Below are 21,636 nucleotides of genomic sequence, written 5' to 3' on the forward strand. Positions count from 1 at the left end.
GCCTCAATCCTCATTTTCAGATGAGGTAACTGAGGCCCAGAGAAGTTAAGTGACTTGCCCACAGCAGGTAAGTGGCGGAGCCCAGTTTCTCTGACTCTAAGGCCTGTGCTCTTTCGACTAGGCTCTGCTGCTTCTCGCTAATTTTCATTAGCGATACAGAGCTAATTGCTGTGTCTAAATTCTATTGTCCAGGGAGCACACTGACCAGCAACGCCCCTAAAGACAAAGGCCTAGAAAACTAAATCAAGGGGATCGGCGGACAAGGTAGTGCCCAGAAATTGGCATCCATCGGCCATGAAAGGGCCATGGGGAAGTTGTAATGGCCACCCTTCTTTACAGTTGCAAGACCTGATCTGACCACATCAAGCTTCTCGCGCGGCTCCAGCAGTGTCATCCCCGAGCCACAGTTAAACATCAAACAGTAAGACGATGAGGTCTCGGAATGTAGTCATTCCACCGGCACTGAATCAATGCTCTTGGCCGGGCAGGACCTGTGTCAGGAGAAATGAAGCCAGCAAGGCACCCAGAGAGTCGCTGCCCGGAGACTTCAATCGATCAATTCATCAGTCGTATTTACTGAGAGCTTACTGTATGTAAGCACTGTACCAAGCAGTTGGGAGACTGAAGGAAGGAAGGCAGAAGAAGCATTTTAAAGCTACAGAAGTCCCCCACCTCTAATGGTGGCCACAGAGCGGTGGGTCACAGATGGGCAACTGGCAATGAGCAGGGGCTAGAGAAAGACTGCAAAACCAAGGGGGGAAATAAAAGATTGTTCTAGACACCACAGAGAGCAAATCTGACAGCTTGGCAAAAAATGGTCTTTATGTCATGTTCAGCATGAAAAACATGATGGATCGCACATCTGATAATAATAATAATAATTTTGGTATTTGTTTAGCACTTATTCGTTCATATTTATTGAGCACTTAATGTGCGCAGAGCACTGTACTAAGTGCTTTGGGGAGTTCAATATAACAACAAACACACATTCCTGCCCACAGTGAGCTCACAGTTTGGGGGGGGCCGACAGAAATTAATGTAAATAAATTATATATAATATAAATAAATTGTATATATATATAATAAATTATAGATAGATATATAGTATATACATATGTGCTGTGGAGATGGGAGGGAGGATGAATGTGAAGGAGCAAGTAAGAGCGGCACAGAAGGGAGTGGGAGGAGAGGAGGGGTTAGTCAGGGAATGGTTCTTGGAGGAGATGTGCCTTCAATAAGGTTTTGAAGTGGGAGAGTACACTCCCCCAAGGTCACGCACAGCAGGTAAGTGGCGGAGCCCAGTTCCTCTGACTCCCCAGTCTGTGCTCTTTCCATTAAGCTATGCTGCTTCTCACTAATTTTCAGTGATACAGAGCTAATTGCTGACTCTAAATTCCAGGGAGCACACTGACCAACAACGTCCCTAAAGACAAAGACGAAGGTACTATACTATTCTAATTGCTGGGGAAGGTACAAGCTAATCAGCTTGGAACCAGTCCCTGTCCCACATGGGGCTCAGAGTCTTAATCCCCATTTTACAGATGAGGTAACAAGGCACAGAGAAGTGAAGTGACTTGCCCAAGATCACATAGCAGGCAAATGGCAGAGCCAGGATTAGAATCCAGGTCTTTCCGGCTGTGATCTCCTGAGTCTGGAGGACCGGATGGGACTGGGCCTTGGCGGGTCGGGCGGGCCGGGGTGTCCCATGGCTGACAACCAAGACTGACAAGCGGCACAGGGGGACCGATGGTAAGCGGTTGGTCTGACTGCTTCTCCCCAGGGCCCCGATCCCGCCAATGGAAGCCCAAAGTATGAGCCCTGTGCTGGCCCGGAGCCGGCTCTGATTCTTCCCTGGCTCCTCCATGAGGGTCTTCTGATTGCTTCACCTTCTTTGGTGCAGGTCCCGCACCCCACCTCCACTCTGACGTTCTGTTCTGTTTTGTTATGCTGTCTGTCTCTCCTGTTTAGACTGTGAGCCCATCACTGGGCAGGGATTGTCTGTACCTGTTGCCAAATTGTCCATTCCAAGGGCTTAGTACAGTGCTCTGCACATAGTAAGCGTTCAATAAATACAACTGAATGAATGAATGAAAGAGTGTGACCTTTCCCAACCTTTGGGCCCAGGGAGTTATACGTTGGGACGTCTCCTTTGAGTACAAAGGCCAAATCTCTTTCTTCATGGTTCTCTTCCCCCCGTATCTATAATAATGATAATAATAATAAAGAGGAGGAGGAGGAGGAGGATGAAGGTGGAATTGTTAAGCTTTTACTATGTGCCAAGCTCTGTGCCAAAGTCCTAGAATAGATCTGAGACAATCAGATTGGACAGAGTCCTTGTCTCAGTGGGGCCTCACTGTCTAAAAGGGAGGGAGAACCGGAATTTTATCCCCATTTAACAGAGGAGGAAGCCGAGGCACAAAGAAGTTAGGTGACTTGCTCCAAGTCACACAGCAGGCAAGTGGCGGAGTTGGGACTAGAGCCAGGGTGACTGGGGATGGGTGGAAGCTGTTCATAGGGACAGGGTGGCTTCTAGCACCACTAGTCTGGATCCGGGCCAGTAGTCTTGAAAGGACTCTAGTTGAGAAGATCAGGGAATGGTTTAATAATGTTGGTGCTTGTTAAGCGCTTGCTATGTGCACAGCACTGTTCTAAGCGCTGGGGTAGATACAGGGTAATGAGGTTGTCCCACACGAGGCTCGCAGTCTCAATCCCCATTTTACAGATGAGGTAGCTGAGGCACAGAGAAGGTAAGTGACTTGCCCACAGTCACACAGCTGACAAGTGGCAGAGCTGGGTTTCGAAACCATGATCTCTGACTCCCGAGACAGTGCTCTTTCCACTGAGACATTTAGGTACAGTCTTGCCTGGAGACAGAGGGATGGACTAGATGACTTATTGCAGTCTCTTCTAGGCAAAGCTTACAGAATGGGGCGTTTGTGGCTTTACCTTTCCATATTTTCTTAAGTGGGTAGTGTAGCTCTGGGCATTGAGTAAGTGCTCCCCCTCCCCGTTCCATTCATTCAATCCTATTTATAGTAACGACGGTATTTCTTAAGCCCTTACTGTGTGCCGAGCACTGTTCTAAGCGCTGGGCACTCTCTGCTCCCCCTCCTCCCTTTTCCCTTTTCCCCCTTCACCTCCCCTCAGCTAAGCCCCCTTTCCCTCTGCTCCTCCCCCTCCTCCTTCCCCTCCTCTAAGCACTGTGCTCATTTGTATATATTATTTATTACCCTATTTATTTTGTGAATGAGGTGTCCATCCCCTTGATTCTACTTATCGTGATTATGTTGTCTTGTTTTTGTCTGTCTCCCCCGTTTAGACTGTGAGCCCGTCAGTGGACAGGGATTGTCTCTACCTGTTGCCAAATTGTACATTCCAAGTGCTTAGTACAGTGCTCTACACATAGTAAGCACTCAATAAATACTACTGAATGATGAATGCTCAATAACTGCCCCTGATGGATTGTTTGTCCTGGGAGCGGGAGTGCCAAGTTAAGATCACAGAAAACATATGCAAAGTCTCCCCTCCACACCTTCATTTCTTGCTCTCTCCAGGTCAGTCCCCCTGGCCCTGCAGTGCAGCTGCGGGAGCCCCTTTTTCCAGGCTGGGACTCTCAAGCAAATGCCTTTTTCAGATCCCCATGGAGGCAGCTGGGTGGTTGCATAATGCGGGAATGAAGGAACTAGATAAAGTTAAGACTCATAAATTCAAGGGCAAACAGATTACTTGGGTACAGAGCTAGTGGACACACTGAGAGTGGACTGGACTTACTGCAGTCTCTTCTAGTCGAAGAATCCTGCTCCTCTATTTCGGCTCTGGTCTCTGCCTTTCTATAACAGCGTCACTCTTGTATCACTCATTCAATCTTATTTACTGAGGGCTTACTGTCTGCAGAGCACTTGTATCACTCTCCTGGGGCACCTTCTTGTTCCCAAGAAAGGGGACACAATCCACCTCCTGGCCTAGGAGGTCACCAAGCGCCCTCCCTGGGATGTGTCTTCTGCAGTTTTCCTGCAGAGGTTGCGGTTCCTCCTGTTGCAGGGTGGTCACCGTGGTCCTGGTTGCGGCCAGCGTGGTCTGGATCCCCATCCTGCAGAGCTCCAGCAGCGGCCAGCTCTTCGTCTACATCCAGTCCGTCACCAGCTTCCTGGCCCCGCCCATCACGGCCGTCTTTACCCTGGCTATCTTCTGGAGGAGGACCAACGAGCAGGTAGGGGATGGGCTGGGGTTCTTCCAGAGAACCACAGGTGATTTCCCATTCCTGCTACTATCACCCCCCTAACCCTTCCAAGGAAAGAGGCCAAGTCCACTAAGACTGGGACAGTGGAGAACCCCGGTCATCTCTACTGGTAGCATGGCCAGCTAGGCCAAGCTACTGAGATAGTGAAGGGAGGAGGAAGAGGAGGAGGAGGAGAAGCAGGAGGAGGAGAGCTACAGGGAGGGAGGAAAGGAGGGAAGTGGATGAGAAGGTGGTAGCTTGGGAAAGAAAAGAAGCTCAAAGTCATTCGGTTAGTCGTATTTATTGAGCGTTTACTGTGTGCACTGTACTAAGTGTTCGGGAGAGTATGATACAAAATAAACAGACACACTCCTGCACACAACGAGCTTACAGAATGGGGCATTTGTGGCTTTTCCTTTCCATACTCTCTTAAGCACTTAGTACAGCTCTGGGCATAGAGTAAGTGCTCAATATCTGCCCCTATGGATTTTTTGCCCCGGGAGCGGGAGTGCCAAGTTAAGATCACAGAAAGCGTATATAGCATCTCCCCTCCACTTCTTCATTTCTTGGTCTTTCTGGATCAGTCCCCGTGGCCCTGCAGGGTAGCGGGAGAGCCCGTTTTCCAGGCTGAGACGCTCAGGCAAATGCCTTTTCCTGATACCCATAGAGGCGGCTGAGTGGTTGCAGAATGTAGGAACAGAGGAACTAGATAAAGTTAAGACTCATAAATTAAAGGGCAAACAGATTACTTGGGTACACAGCTAGTGAACACACTGGGTAATTTATAGTCATCGGTAACAATGGAGAGGGATCCCTGGGCAGAAGTTTGTGAAGATGGGTCGGTTTCATTTCTGTAACTGTTCACTGTCAACACTAGAACAAGGGATGAGGCTGGAAACTGAATCTCTGAGTCGGAAACAGAAATGATCACCGAAAGAGCCAGAGAGATTTTCCTACTCCAGTGGTCCAGAAGGATTTCTCCTTCTTCCCATGAAGTGGTGGAGTGGCATCGGAAGGTTAATCTACCGTGGTCACGAGTGACTCCCTCACAGATGACTCCAGAACGTCACAGTCTGGCGTGGAGTCACAGCTGTGACTCCCTGCCATTCTATGCTTCTAACTTCTCTTTATCCAGATCCACTCCCTGCCAACTTTCATTGGGGACAGCAGTTGTTTGAGACCGTGTTGGGCACGTGAAAGAATTGTAGCCCAAAGCCTAAGCCCATTTCCCAAAGACTGACTCTTTGCTCCCTTCTTCATTCGGGGAGATCAAAGGGTGACCTTAATCCGAGTCAGAAAGTTTCCCTTGGGGGCTCAGTTAGACCAGCTGCGGACCCCAAGTCACTCACCAATCCTGGATGCGTCATGGAAGTGGGAACACAGGACCCAGCTTCGAAGTCTCCTGTGAAGCTACTTAGATGGTAAGCTTCTTGAGGGCAGGGATCATGTCAGTGGAAAGAGCCTGGGCTTCGGAGTCAGAGGTCATTGGTTCGACTTCCGGCTCTGCCACTTGTCAGCTGTGTGACTGTGGGCAAATCACTTAACTTCTCTGTGCCTCAGTTACCTCATCTGTGAAATGGGGGTTAACTGTGAGCCTCACGTGGGACAACCTTATTACCCTGTATCTACCCCAGCGCTTAGATCAGTGCTGTGCACATAGTAAGCGCTTAACAAATACCAACATTATTATGTCTACTCAATCAATCGATCAGTAATATTTATTGAGCGCTTACTGTGTGCAGAGCACCGTACTAAGCGCTTGGGAGAGTACGATACAACGGAATTAACAGACACATTCCCTGCCCATAACGAGCTTAGAGTCTACTAATTCTATTATGTTCTCTGAGGCCCTTAGAACAGCGCTCTGCACACAGTAGATGCTCAATAAATACGAATGCTTGAGTGGGGTTTTACCAGTTCTCGGTCTTTACAGATGGCGTCTCCGCTTGGCCTGGGCCAACCAGCTTGGGTCCCCAAGTGTAGCTGGGCCTCAGGCTTCAGCCCTTCATTCGTTCATTCATTCATTCATATTCAGTGAGCGAGTACTGTGTGCACAACACTGTACTAAGCTGCCTGGAAGAGTACAGTGTTGTAATACTGTGTAATTAACAGACACATTCTCTGCCCACAACGAGCCCCTGAATTGGGATCTGCAGCCATCTCATGTGGGCAGTGCTGGGGAAGGAGTTTCCCAAACGCCACTTTGAAGGAAGTGCGTGGCAACTCCCCCTAGAATAAATAAACACCCTCCTCTGCACCCTGATGGAAGCAAGAATCAACAGATCGCGGCTCCTGAGCCTAGTGGGTGGCCAGGGTGCCAGGTGGCATTCAAACAACATTAACCAACCAATTGATTCATCAATGGTATTTATTGGGTTCCTACTGCATGCAGGACATTGGACTAAGCGCTTGGGAGGGTACAATACAGAGTTGGTAAATAATGATAATAATAATGATAATATTTGTTAAGTGCTTACTATGTGCCAGGCACTGTATTAAGTGCTGGAGTGGATACAAGCAAATTGGGTCCGACCCACATGGGGCTCACGGTCTCAATCCCCATTTTACAGATGAGGTAACTGAGGCACGGAGAAGTGAAGGGACTTACCCAAGATCACACAGCAGACAAGTGGTGGAGCCGGAATTAGAGCCCACGAGCCTCTGACTTGCAGGCCCATGCTCTAACCACCTGGCTATGCTACTTCTCTGATAGACACGATCCCTGCCCACAGGTAGCTTGCAGTCTAGATGGGAAGACAGAATATTAAAATATGTTACCGATAGAGAAAATGGTCCCCTCTCTGGATCATTCATTCATTCATTCGTATTTATTGAGCACTTACTGTGTGTAGAGCACTGTACCAAGCGCTTGGGAAATACAATTCAGCATCAAATAGAGACAATCCTTGCCCACAACGGGCTCACAGTCTAAAACGGGGGAGACCACACCTGGAGAGATCCCAGTACTCTACCAGTCTCGACGATGGGAGGGAGAGTCAAGCAGAGGCCTGTCCATTCCATTCCATTCCTAGCTTGGGCAGTGGCCATTCATTCATCCCTTCATTCATTCAATCGTATTTATGGAGCGCTCACTGTGTGCAGAGCACTGTACTTGGAAAGTACAAATCGGCAACAGCGAGTGGAAGGCAATCTGCTACAAGTCAAAACTCCCCTGTGCTGGGCAGCAGCGGCGTGGGAGAGAGTCGAGGATGGAGACTCAAATTTACTCTGCGGAAGGAGGAAATAGTAAACCACTTCTGTATTTTTACCAAGAAAAACTCCATAAGTACACCTACCAGAACGATTGTAGATGGAGTTGGGGCGTTCCGGGATAGATGTGTCCATGGAGTCGCTGCGGGTCAGGGATGACTCGACGGCATAAAACTAGGGGAAATGGTAGTGTGTAAGGATACAGTCATAAGTACTGAGGGGAAGAGGGGTGGAGTGAATCTCAAGTACTTGCAGATCCCCATGCGTAAGCGATGCAGAAGGGTGGGAGGGTAGGGGAGTTGGGGGCTTAGTCAGGGAAGGCCTCTTGGAGGAGGTGTGATTTTTAGGAGGACTTGGAAGCCACAGAACACATCCAGCAAATTCCCAGTGGCAGGGACAGAGTGGCACCGAGGAGCACAAGTGTCAGCAGCTGCCAGAACTCTCTGGATCTCCTGTAAATAATGGCAATAATGAAGGTATTTGTTAAGCGCTCGCCAAGGGCCAAGCACTGTTCTGAGCACTGGGTCACGGCCATGGACTTCCAGGGTGACTTGGAAATGAGCTTGCCTCACCCAGGCTTTTCCCTTGGTCTGTGGCTACCGTTCTTTCTTAAAACTGCCAAGCCAGTCAGGGTCAATTTCAAAAAGTGAATAAACACCTCATCAGGAACAACTAGACCTAGTGGAAAGAGCGTGGGTTCAGAGGATGAGGATTCTGATCTCGTCTCCACCACTTGGGCAGGTCTCCTACTTCATTCATTCAATTGTATTTATTGAACACTTACTGTGTGCGGAGCACGGCACTAAGCGCTTGGGAAAGTACAGTAATAAACAGCACATTCCCTGCCGTCAGCGAGCTTACAGTCTAGGAGGAGGGGGCGGAGATAGATGTTAATACAAATAAATGACAGATATGTACCCAAGTTCTGTGGGGCTGCGGGAGGAGTGAATAAAGGATGAAAATTCAAGTGCAAGGATGACACAAAAAGGAGTGGGAGAAGAAGAAAGGAGGGCTTAGTCAGGGAAGGCCTCTTGGAGGAGATGTGTCTTCCATAAGGCTTTGAAGGGGGGAAGAGTGGTGGTCTGTTGGAAATGAAGAGGGATGGTGTTCCAGGCCAGAGGCAGGATGTGGGCAAGAGGTCGGAGGCGAGATAGATGAGATCGAGATACAGCGAGGAGGTTAGCATTAGAGGAGTGAAGTGTACGGGTTGGGATGTAGTAGGAGAGTAGCAAGGTGAGGTAGGAGGAGACAAGATGATTGAGTGCTTTAAAGCTAATAGTGAGGAGATTTTGTTTGACGTGGAGGTGGTTGGGTAATCACTGGAGGTTCTTGAGGAATGGGGAAACGTGGCCTGATTGTTTTTTAGAAAAATAATTTGGGCCGGCAGGGTGAAGTATGGACTGGAGTGGGGTGAGACAAGAGGCAGGAAGGTCAGCAAGGAGGCTCATAGAGTAATTAAGAGAGGGTAGGATAAGTGATTGGATTAACGTGATAATTAAAGTGGTAATTTATCCATGCCTCAGTTAACTCATCTGTAAAATGGGGATTAAACCCTCCTCTCTTCAATTTAGACTGCCCAACATGATAAATTTTGTATTTACCCCGTGCTTAGAACAGTGCTAGACACATAATAAAGGCTTAACAAATACCATAAAGAAACCAAACACACAAACAGGCTGATGATTTTGGCTGTTGAATCTCCATCCCTGGAGACTTTGGAGAAAAGCAGCATACTGGATGGTTGATAATTCTCTGTCTAGAGACAGGGGGCTGGTCCAGATGACCTCTTGAGATCCCTTCCCCCTCCGAGCAGGGAGCAGGGCCCAAGGGTTCTAATCTCTGTGCCAACTCCACGGGCAGGAGGTCCTAGCATATCCTATATCAGCTAAAGCCACAGACACACAGGATAAGCTAAGAAAAATCACCTCATGGAAATGATCAACATCAACAAGTTTACCCAGTTTTCCTATATCATGGGGATCGCATTTTTTAAAATAGTATTTGTTAAGCACTTACTATGTGCCAGGCACTGTACTACATGCTGAAGTAGAGACAAGATAATCAGGTGGGACACAGTCCCTGTCCCACACGGGGCTCTCAGTCGTAATCCCCACTTTACAGATAAGGGAACTGAGTCAGAGAGAAGTTAAGTGACTTGTACAAGGTCACAAACCAGGGAAATGGCAGAGTGGGATTAGAACTGAGGCTCAGAGAAGTTAAATGACTTGCACGAGGTCACACAGCAGACGAAGGGTCGATTAGGATTCTTCTGACTCCAAGGCCCTGTGCTCTTTCCACTAGGCCTCTTGACTGTAGACTGTCCCCTAGACCAGAAGCTCGTTGTGGGCAGGGAATTGTTTTGTTCATTTCTATATGGCACTTTCCCAACCCCTTAGCACAGTTCTCTGCACACAGGAAGTGTTCAATAAATACGACTGAGTGACTGACTAGGGCATGCTGCTTCTTAAAAGGCCATGTTGCGTTCTTAAAGTTCCTACGTGACGGCAATCTCGTGCTGCAGTACTCACCTTGGGTCCGATGCCACAGGCCTGAAGACGACTGTTTCTTCCGGCACCGTGTCAGGCTGTATCTGGAACGAGGTTTATGGTTGGAAGAACGTTCTCTCATTCTGCCTTTGAGTTCTCAGCACATAGCGAAAGTGTGCGTTACGGCAGAACCGACCATTCAATAACTGCCAGTGTCAAAAACGATGTTCAATCAAGCGATCCGTAAAGGGTACTTAATCAATCTGAGGTATTTGTTGAGCACTTACTGTGACCAGAGCATACTTCTAAGTGCTTCGGAGAGTGCCATACAACAGAGTTGGTAGACATGTACCCTGCCACAATGAGCTTACAGTCCAGAGAAGGGCTTATAAGGCTTTAAGTCCGCGTTACGTGTAGAGCACCGTACTCGGGAGAGTACGATAGAGAGTACAACAGAGAAGCAGCATGGTCTAGTGGAAAGAGACCAGGCCTGGGAGTCAGAAGAACCTGGGTTCTATTCCTGGCTTCGCCATTTGCTTGCAGTGTGACCTTGATCAGGTCACTTCACTTCTCCATGCCACAGCTACCTTATCTGTACAATGGGGATTAATATTGTAAGTCCCATGTGGGATGTAGACTTGTGTCCAACCTGATTAGCTTGTCCCGACCCCAGCACTTAGTATGGTACCTAGTGTGTACTAAGCACTAAAGAAATACCATTAAAAAAAGGAGTTGGTTCATTCAATCATATTTATTGAGCACTTACTGTGTGCAGGGCACTGTACTAAGCGCTTGGAAAGTACATTATAGCAATAAAGAGAGACAGTCCCTGCCCACAACGGGCTTACAGTCTAGACACACAAGGACTCCCCAGGGATGCCAAAAGACCAGGAAGATTCCCTTTAGGAGGTTTTCCAAAACATGGGCGTGTGCTAGCGAATTGAAACAAAGAGGCTGAAGGAAAAGGCTTCGGCCCCATCCCTGGATGGGCTCGAAGCACCAACCTTTTGGTTAACAGCTGAACACGATAACCGATAGCATGACAGAGATCTGCCTGGCAGCACCCTCCGAACAGCACTGACAGGTTTCCTGGGCATGGCACGGGGATGGGATGGGGAGGGAAGGAGGAGAAGGAAAAGGACGGGAAGCCGCTGGGTCTGCCCGTCCCGGAGCTCCCCTCGCTCCCCTCGCTCAGGGCCCAGGAAAGGCCCACCCACCTGCCTGAGGGGGCCGGAAACCCAACAGTTGGTTGACTCCAGCCCTCCAGTTCAATCATCAGCAAAAAATGAAATGCAGAAAATCTTATTAGGGCCAGGATTTGGGAAAAGGCTAAGGTCAGGGCTTGGTGAGAATGTTAGGGATAATGATTGGTCAGTGTGACACTATGTGTCAGTACTTAATCCTCACTGAGTGGGTAAAATGATGCAGAACCATTAGGTCTTGGATCACTGATGTTTTGCATCAGAACCAAATAAACAGGCCCGGGGAATTTGTTTTTCCTCCTCCTTGCCCCCGCAAACATGCCCTGGCATTAAGCTTGGGTGAGTCCCTGTGTGTGTGTGTTTATGTGTGTGTGTGTGTGCCAGAGAACAGCATAATATAACATCATAATATCCCAGCTGGATTATTGTGTCAGCCTTCTCTCTGATCTCCCTTCCTCCCGTCTCTCCCCGCTCCAGTCTATTCTTCATTCTGCTGCCCGGTTCATCTTCCTGCAGAAACGCTCTGGGCATGTCACTCCCCTTCCTAAAAACCTCCAGTGGTTGCCTATCAATCTCTGCACAAAACAAAAACTTCTCACTCTAGGCTTCGAGGCTCTCCATCCCCTTGCCCCCTCCTACCTCTTCTCCCTTCTCTCTTTCTACCGCCCACCCCGCACGCTCCGCTCCTCTGCCACCCACCTCCTTGCCGTCCCCCATTCTCGCCTATCCCGCCATCGACCCCTGCACCACGTCCTCCCGCGGTCCTGGAATGCCTTCCCTCCTCACCTCTGCCAAACTAATTCTCTTCCCCTCTTCAAAACCCTACTGAGAGCTCACCTCCTCCAAGAGGCCTTCCCAGACTGAGCTTCCCCTTTTCCCTCTGCTCCCTCTGCTCTCCCCTAGGCCCCCCTTCACCTCCCCTCATTAAGCCCTCTTTTCCCCCCTTTCCCTCTGCTCCTCCCCCTCTCCCTTCCCCTCCCCTCAGCACTGTGCTCGTCCGCTCAACTGTATATATTTTCATTACTCTATTTATTTTGTTAATGAGATGTACATCACCCTGATTCTATTTATTGCTGTTGTTTTAATGAGATGTTCATCCCCTCGATTCTATTTATTGCTATTGTTTTTGTCTGTCTGTCTCCCCCGATTAGACTGTAAGCCCGTCAGTGCAGGAACTGTCTCTATCTGTTGCCGATTTGTACATTCCAAGCACTTAGTACAGTGCTCTGCACATAGTAAGCACTCAATAAATACTATTGAATGAATGAATGAATGAACAGCAAGAATGTGTGGGTTGGTTGATGTGTGTGGCTCAGGTGGAAGAGATGGGGCCTGGAAGCAAAGTGCAGTTGCCCCAGACGGTCTCGGCTTGGAGCGAGAGGGAGCCGTGATGTCAGCTCTTTGGGAAGGAGTGAGTTGGAACGAAGAGAGGAAGCCAAGAGATTTGGAGTCAATGCCGGGATCTGCCCGAGGCAGAGGGTGGTCTTCTTTCTGGCTCTGGATACGTCAGTTTCCCCACTTGCCAAAAGAGGAGAAGGACATTTTGTCCGACTCGATTTTTGTGAAATCCTCTGGGCAACTCCAGTGAGTCGGCTTAGTTTTACTTCAAAGAATTGTCCTTGTAAGTGAAGTGAAATTTTTGTAGAAAGATGATCCGGGCAGCGGTGTGAAGTTTGAACTGGAGTGGGGAGAGACAGGAGGCTGGGAGGTCAGCAAGGAGGCTGATGCAGTAATCTAGGTGGGATAGGATGAGTGATTGCATTACCTGAAGGTGAATTGGAGGGCTGCAGGTTGAAGGGGGAATCAATCAATCAATCAGTGATATTTATTGAGCACGTACCATGTACAGAACACTGTACTAAGTTATTGGAAGAGTACGACACAACAGAATTATTGGACGTTTTCCCTGCCCATAATGAGCTTACAGGTTGACAAGAAGGAGAAGGAAAGGGGAAGGGGAAGAAGGAGAGAGAAGGAAAGGAGAAAAGAAAGAGGATGGCAGAGGAAACAGAACCTACTCACTCATGCTGCTCCTTATCTTCCTTTTCCAATTGCTTGATCAATTCATTCATTCATTCATTCATTCATTCAATAGTATTTATTGAGCGCTTACTATGTGCAGAGCACTGTACTAAGCACTTGGAATTGTTAGTATCGAGCACTTACCATGTGCAGAGCATTGTGCTAAGCACTTGGGAGAGCACACTAGAGTCAGGGGACAAGGAGCTCACACTTTAGTAGGAAAGGCACACACCAATGCCTGCCGGTCTCACCTTTACAATATCGCCAAGATCCGCCCTTCCCTCTCCATCCAAATGGCTATCGTACTGGTATAAGCTCTCAAAATATCCCGGCTGGATTACTGTGTCAGCCTTCCCTCTGACCTCCCTTCCTCCTGTCTCTCCCCACTCCAGTCTATTCTTCATTCTGCTGCCCGGATCATCGTCCTGCAGAAACACTCTGGGCCTGTCACTCTCCTCCTTAAAAACCTCTACTGGTTGCCTATCAGCCACCACACAAAACAAAAACTTCTCACTCTGGGCTTCAAGGCTGTCCATCCACTTGCCCCCTCCTACCTCTCCTCCCTTCTCTCTTTCTACTGCCCACCCCTCTGCTCCCTCTCTGCCCCCCTCTCCTCCCCTCAGCTAAGCCCCCTTTCTCCCCATTTCCCTCTGCTCCTCCCCTTCTCCCTTCCCCTCCCCTCAGCACTGTGCCCATTTGTCTATATTTTTATTACCCTATTTATTTTGTTAATGAGGTGTACATCACCTTGATTCTATTTATCGTGATTATGTTGCCTTGTTATTTTGTTAATGAAGTGTACATCCCCTTCATTCTATTTATTGCTATTGTTTTTGTCCGTCTGTCTCCCCCGATTAGACTTGTAAGCCCGTCATTGGGCAGGGATCGTCTCTATCTGTTGCCGAATTGTCCATTCCAAGAGCTTAGTACAGTGCTCTGCATATAGTAAGCGCTCAATAAATGCTATTGAATGAATGAATGAATGAATGAAAGACAGACCTTCTCCTTTCTGGTTCTCACTGGACCACTGGGGCTAGGAACATGAAATTCTTCTCCCCACTGAGCCACAGCCCAAGAGGAGGCGCTTCCTGAGTGCTTGCCCTGCCCCCATTTGATCTGCCCAGCTAGTTTTTGAGGGGGTTCGCTATGAGCAGGGAGATACCCTGGGGGCTAGAGTTCTGGACCCCCCCCCCCCCGGCACTGGTGACCAGAGTCTGGATCAGTTTCCCCACTGCATCGAGCCAGTATGCCCCAGGATGCTCAGCCACCATGGCCACGCAAGCGACCGAGCTGCACGGGCACAGGTTTGGGCTGCTGCTGTAACAGCGACTGCCATGATGGTGACTGGCAGGTCCTGTCCTGAAAGCGGTACGGGTCCCCAGGATGGGCCAGTCGGGTCGGGGTGACGTAGACGGGCGGGTGGCTCCTCCTCACGCGGGAGTAATAACATTGGTATTTGTTAAGCGCTTAACTGTGGGCCAGGCACTATACTAAGCGCTGGGGTGAATACAAGTACATCGGGTTAGACCCGGTCCCTGTCCCGTGTGGGGCTCACAGTCTCAATCCCCATTTCTCAGATGAGGGAACTGAGGCCCAGAGAAGTGAAGTGACTTGCTCAAGGCCACACAGCAGACTAGCGGTGGAGCCAGAATTAGAATCCAAGACCTCCTGAGGAGCAGCTGGTGGCCAGCCCCCGAGGCCTAGTGAGGACCGAAAGGAGAGGCAGCTCGTCCTCCTCCTCCTCCTGCAGGCAGAGACCCTCAAGTGGAGCCGCCATCTTGGCTATTCCCCTGGGCCCTTTCTGGCTCCAAAGGAGAGTGGGCTATCAGCGACTGCCCACCTTGCCCGGAGAACTCTGGGAGCCAGCCTTCGGGGCCAGCCCCCCGGGAGCAAGTGTCCCCTTCTCTCCCGTGGAGTCGACCCCTCGGCTTGGGACTTCATTTCTGTTTCTGCAGGGCGCCTTCTGGGGCCTGATGGTGGGCCTGGCGGTGGGACTGACCCGGATGATCCTAGAGTTTGCCCAGCCGCCGCCACGCTGTGGCCTCCCCGACTCTCGGCCGGCGATCCTAAGGGACGTGCACTACCTCCACTTTGCCGCCCTGCTCTGCTTGCTCACCGTGGCCGTGGCCGTCGGGGTCAGCCTGCTGACAGCACCCCCCGAAGACTCCCAGGTGAGTCGCCCCGGGAGAGGGCAGGAGGGGGCAGTGGCTTCTGGCTCTCTGTCTCCCTGAGGGCCGCTACAATGTGCCAGCCTAGAGAAAGATCCAGTGGAACTGGCTTGGACCTCACCGAGCAAGGAGGTGACGGGGAAGCCCCACCAGAGCCCGAGGGGGACTGCTTCCCACGCCCGTCTGCAGGGAGCACCCCAAATAACAGCCGGGGAGCCCCGCGGTCGGGGGCGGGGGCAGCGTTCCTGGACTTCGTGTCCCTCCCGTCCTCAGCTTCCTGCAGGACACTTCCCCGCATCTTGTTTGGAGGAAGGAGAGGAGCTTGGCTCTGCGAGATAAGGCCCTGGAAGTTGAGGCTGAACCAGGACCTCTCTGAACTAGAGACTTAAACTTTTAAGTGGTATTTGTGGTATCTTTTAAGCGCTTATTACGTGGTAAGCGCTGGGGTAGATACGAGATGGTCAGGTCCCACAGTCTAAGTAGGAGGGGGAACGGGCATTGAAATCCCCGTTTTGCAGAAGAGGCAACTGAGGACCAGAGAAGGGAAGTGACTTGCCCAAAGTCACATGGCAGGTAAGCGGCGGAGCTACGATTAGAACCCAGGTCCTCTGACTCCCAGGCCCGGGCTCCTTCTACTAGGCCATGCTGCTTCTGTAGCCTTTTCCTCACCAAGATGGGCAAGACTTCCCCAGGTGGGGCCAACCTCTCCAACCACTGACTCTGTGGGCTGTGAAAGTCTCCTTCCCCTCATCTCAGAGAAGAAGCTGATGTCGTAGAGAATCCTCAGGAGGAGTTCAACCGCCAATCCACTGGCTTGAAAGGGGGGAGTGCAGACGCACACAGGACCGGAAAACCTGCACGCAGGAGCGGTCAGGATTTGATCAGGAGCCTGTCGACGTCCTCCACTCTGCGGGCCGAGGCCGGGCAGGGTCTGAAATGCTCGTTCCCTGCTCGAGGCCGAGAAGCGGCGTGGCCTAGTGGTTAAAGCACAGGCCTGAAAGTCAGAAGGACCTGGGTTCTAATTCTGGCTCTGCCACTTGTCTGCTGTGTGACCTGGGCCAAGACACTTTACTTCTCTGTGCCTCGGTTATCTCATACGTAAAACGGGGAGTAAGATTGGGAGCCCCATGGGGGTCGTGGACTTTGTCCAACCTTATTACCTTATACCTACCCCAGTGTTTAGAACAGTGCCTGGCACATAGTAAGCATTTAACAAATACCATAAAAAGAGAGAGCTGTGACCAAAAGCATCAACATCTGGCTAACCCAATAATAATAATAACTGTATTTGTTAAGTACTTACAATGTGCCAGACACTGTACTAAGCGTTGGGGTAGCTACAGGGTAATTGGGTTGGACACAGTCCCTCTCCCACGTAGAGCTCAGAGTCTTAATCTAAGGGGGCAACCCACCCATCCATCGTACCCTGAATCTGGCACCCCAGACCCTCCCCCCAGACCGAGCCTACGGACCATGAACAGACTGAACCTTGGCCAAGTTTAGGAGACATCTAACCGTACTGTAGCTCAGGGAGCTACCACTGAGGGGGCAAGAGCTTAATCACGCACATTTTATTCTCTATAATTAGCCAAGCCACGTAATTATGGACATTAAGTAATTATCTGGATTTTCAATGGTAAATAGTGCTTGACTGGACCACTGCAAACATCCGTCCTTTTCCAAAGGCCATCTCGGGACTCTGAAAGTGTCTACCCATAGGTTCTCTTCCCTGACTCAGAAAATGCCTTGGCTACAGCCAAGCTCTGAGCAGCAGGGGATCTTAGGGAAATAATCGCTTTAGTCACTCGGGTGTTTCAATTCGAAAGTGACAGTAGCCCGGGTCCAGAGTTTGGAGACACTTGAGCTCTCTGGGGCCTGAAATCCTGGGGCCCGGCCCAAGCTGAGCCAGGAATGTGATTCTAAATGCAGCCTGAAGTCCCAGCCAGCTCTTATGGACCCAGCCTAGAAGCAGCGTGGCTCAGTGGAAAGAGGCCGGGCTTGGGAGTCAGAGGTTGTGGGTTCTAATCCCAGCTCCGCCGCTTGCCAGCTGTGTGACTGTGGGCAAGTCGCTTCACTTCTCTGTGCCTCAGTTACCTTATCTGTAAAATGGGGATTAAAACTGTGAGCCCCACATGGGACAACCTGATCACCTTGTACCCCCCAGCGCTTAGAACAGTGCTTTGCACATAGTAAGTGCTTAACAAATACCACCATTTATTTATTTTATTTTATTTCTGGGATGCGGGGGAGAGGGTAGTTTACCTGGGGGCTTCTGGAGCTGTTGGTAATAATAATAATAATAATGATAGTTGTTAAGCACTATGTACCAAGCACCGTTCTGAGCACTGGGTACAAGGTAATCAGGTTGTCTCACATGGGACTCACAGTCTTAATCCCCATTATACAGATGAGGTAAGAAGCCTGGGCTTTGGAGTCAGAGGTCATGGGTTCGACTCCCGGCTCCGCCACTTGTCAGCTGTGTGACTGTGGGCAAGTCACTTAACTTCTCTATACCTCAGTTACCTCATCTGTAAAATGGGGATTAACTGTGAGCCTCACGTGGGACGACCTGATTACCCTGTATCTATCCCAGCGCTTAGAACAGTGCTCTGCACATAGTAAGCACTTAACAAATACCAACATTAATTAAGTTAAACGGCTTGCCCAAGGTCACACAGCAGACAAGCTGCAGAGCTGAGATTAGAACCCACGTCCTCTGACTCCCAAGCCCATGCTCTTTCCACTGACCCACACTGGCATCTCTGGACATGCACCATTCTTTTGCTCAGCCATAGATGTTCAGTGGTATAAGACAGTAGGAGATAATGAGGAGCAGCATGGCTCAGTGGAAAGAGCACGGGCTTTGGAGTCAGGGCTCATGAGTTCGAATCCCAGCTCTGCCACTTGTCGGCTGTGTGACTGTGGGCAAGTCACTTAACTTCTCTGTGCCTCAGTTCCCTCATCTGTAAAATGGGGATTAAGACTGTGAGCCCCACGTGGGACAACCTGATTCCCCTATGTCTACCCCAGCGCTTAGAACAGTGCTCGGCACATAGTAAGCGCTTAACAAATACCAACATTATTATTATTATTATTATTAATGCTGCATCCCAGCTGAAAGTCAGAACCGGAAGCCCTTCCCGGATTAAGCCCTCTTTCCTCCGCTCCCTTTTCCTTCTGCATCACCTAAGCACTTGGATCTGACTTTGGGCATTTGACATTCACCCCACCGCCAACCCCACAGCACTTATGTATATATCTTTAAATTATGTATTATAAATTAAGTGCTCATGTTAACATTTGTCTCCCCCTCTAGACTGTAAGTTCATTATAGGCAGGGAATGTGCCTGTTAATTCTTTTGTATTGTACTCTCCCAAGCGCTTAGGACAGTGCTCCGCACAAAGTAAGTGCTTAATAAATACCATTAATTGATTGATCGAGTATAGATTGGCGAGGCAAAATACCCTCGGGAAAGGAGCCGCTATCTTGGGGCAAACACTTTACATGTAATGACGGACAAGGAGACAAAGGAGAATAATAATAATAATAATGTTGGTATTTGTTAAGCACTTACTATGTGCAGAGCACTGTTCTAAGACTGGGGTAGATACAGGGTAAGCAGGTTGTCCCAGGTGAGGCTCAGAGTTAATCCCCATTTTACAGACGAGGTAACTGAGGCATTGAGAAGTGAAGTGACTTGCCCACAGTCACACAGCTGACAAGTGGCAGAGTGGGATTCAAACCCATGACCCATGAGTCCCAAGCCTGGGCTCTTTCCATTGAGGCACACTGAGAAGACAGTAGCAGGTGCTGTAATCGTTAAACATAAGAATACAGCAAGGGGCAGCCTTTCCCGGTGTCCAGTGTGGCCCGGATCATGATCCTCACATTGGCCTTTTTGGCCACGACGCACTCATGGGGACTGTGTCCAACCTGATTATCTCATATCCACCCCAACGCTTAGAACAGTGCTTAACACACAGTGAGCACCAGCATGGCCTAATGGATAGAGCATGGGCTTGGGAATCAGAAGACCCGACCTGGATCAGGTTTCCCATTGGAGTTGCCAGTGGATTGCAATCTCCCTCTTGGTTTCTCCTGATTTAGAGATATAACAGAGGTCCCTCTGCATGTTTTACTCTTTCCTTACCTCACCGATTGCAAGGTCAATCAATCAGTGGTATTTATTAAAATTTACAGTGTGCAGAGGACTGTACTAAGCACTGTTCTCTACCCACAAGGAGCTTACAAGACATAATGATCCTTTCAGTAATAACATACTTTATCATCCACATACTTTATTGAGAAGCAGCGTGGCTCAGTGGAAAGAGCATGGGCTTGGGAGTCAGAGGTCTTGGGTTCAAATACCCACTCTGTCACTTGCCAGCTGGGTGTCTTTTGGGCAAGTCACTTAACTTCCCTGTGCCTCAGTTCCCTCATCTGTAAAATGGGACTGTGAGCCCCACATGCGACAACCTGATCACTTTGTATTCCCCCAGTGCTTAGAACAGTGCTTTGCACATAGTAAGTGCTTAACAAATGCCATCATCATTATTATTATTATTATTATTATTATTATCCAGTACAGCATTGCCATTACTATGAGAGTTTAATGACATGTTAACCTTTTGTAATCATGTATGTATATAGGTATATACACAAATCTATAGATACGGTGTCTTCTTCTCCCTAATAGACTCGTCCCCTGCTCTCTTTCCTCTAGACTGGAAGCTCCTTAATGTCAGGGAACGTGTCAGCTAATTCTGCTGTATTGTCCTCTCCCAATTGCTTATACATATTTATATACCTACACATTCTGGGTGCTTAGGAAATAATATATATACTTGGGAAATAATATAAGTATCGGAAGTTTCTGGCTGTAACCTTGTTTACATTGGTCTAACAAATACTACCCCTCTGCCAACCCAGCAGGACAGAAGCCCCTGAATTAGATGCAGGTGTAGAATCAAGGGCTCCTCCCACAGCACATTCTGCTGAGGTTATAAGGATGGTGGTGGATCCTTCTCCCAGCTGTAGCCCTGTCCACCTTCTCCCACTTCAAATCATCTCCCCTCGCTCAGCGACTGTGACCTTAAGTCTGCCTTTCTGACCCACAGATCAAAAATCTCACCTGGTGGACTCTCTCTGGGCACTGCCCTCCCGGAGCCATCTCCGTGCCTAATGGAATCTTGGAAAACACCTCAACCAGGAGAACAACAGATGGTAAGGAGGCGGGGGTTGTGTCTCTAAGGAGGGGGTCGGAGCAGGCCGCGGTGATGACTATGACTCTGACGTGGTTCTCTTGACAGGATTCTAGCCTCATCTTCCAAGCCTTATTATTACTGTGATAGTATTTGTTAAGTTCCCACTATGTGCTGGGCACTGCACGAAGAGCTGAGGTGGATACAAGCAGCACATCTCCAAGAGGCCTCCTACTAAGCCCTCGTTTCCCCCATGCCCTTGCCCTTCTGGATTTCCTTTGAACTTGGATTTGTATCCTTGATTCACCCCTCCCTCAGCCCCCTAGCACTCATGTACAGATCCATAATTAATTTATATTAATGTCTGTTTCCCCACCTAGTCTGTTATGGGCAGGGAACGTGTCTATCGGCTCTGTTATACTGTGGTGACCCAAGAGTTTAGTCCAGTGCTCTGCAAACAGAAAGCAATCGATTAAATACAACTGAGGATGCCCCTTCCAGTGTGCTTAACTTTTCTGCTCTGATAATCCCTTATAATTGTGGTATTTAAGTACTTACTTTGTGCCAAGCGCTGGGGTAGATATAATATTATCAAATGAGACATAGTTCTTGTCCCCTTACAGGCTAAGTAGGAGGGAGAGCAAGTATTTAATTCCCATTCTACTCTTGAAGAACCTGAGGCACAAAGACGTTAAGTGACTTGCTCAACGTCACACAGCAGGCAAGTAGCGAAGAGGGGATTAGAACCCAGGTCCTATGAGTCCCAGGTCCGTGCTCTTTCTACTAGGCCACGCTGTTTCTCTAATGGACTTCTCTGTCCCGAATGAATAAAATGGTTCTTGAGATGGGTAAATTCCTCCTTGGGGTTATCAGTTCCCTAGGCTTACCATCTGTTGTGTGGACAACACCACAGATTGTTTAGTAGTATTTTTTGGGGGTAGGGGCAGGGAGGAGGAGGAGGGTTTTGCCACTTTCAGGCTTCAGTGAGTGTCCTTCAATCCCTCTGTTGAGGGATTAATGACCAGCAGTTTGATCACTGTTATTTATTAATCAGCTACTGTGTACAGAGCTCCGTTTGAGAAGCAGCATGGTCTAGTGGAAAGAGCACACGCCTGGGAGTCAGAGGA

The 21,636-nt window shown here is 49.2% G+C and overlaps 1 protein-coding gene across 3 annotated transcripts in view; it reads left to right on the forward strand.

The window, feature by feature from the left end:
- Positions 1–21,636, forward strand: part of SLC5A10 (solute carrier family 5 member 10) — a 144,581-nt gene that overhangs the window by 121,487 nt on the left and 1,458 nt on the right. For 2 of the 3 annotated variants that reach the window (XM_029056952.2, XM_029056944.2), the window contains 3 exons: positions 4,042–4,210; positions 15,095–15,310; positions 20,426–20,531. In XM_029056952.2, the coding sequence (XP_028912785.1) occupies positions 4,042–4,210; positions 15,095–15,310; positions 20,426–20,531 (491 nt within the window). Of the gene's footprint in view, positions 1–4,041; positions 4,211–15,094; positions 15,311–20,425; positions 20,532–20,617; positions 20,657–21,636 lie in introns of those variants that run through there. The other variant, XM_039910692.1, reaches the window with a different exon arrangement.

Source organism: Ornithorhynchus anatinus, chromosome 2 (genome assembly GCF_004115215.2).
Source record: "Ornithorhynchus anatinus isolate Pmale09 chromosome 2, mOrnAna1.pri.v4, whole genome shotgun sequence".
NCBI classification, from domain to species: Eukaryota; Metazoa; Chordata; class Mammalia; order Monotremata; family Ornithorhynchidae; genus Ornithorhynchus; species Ornithorhynchus anatinus.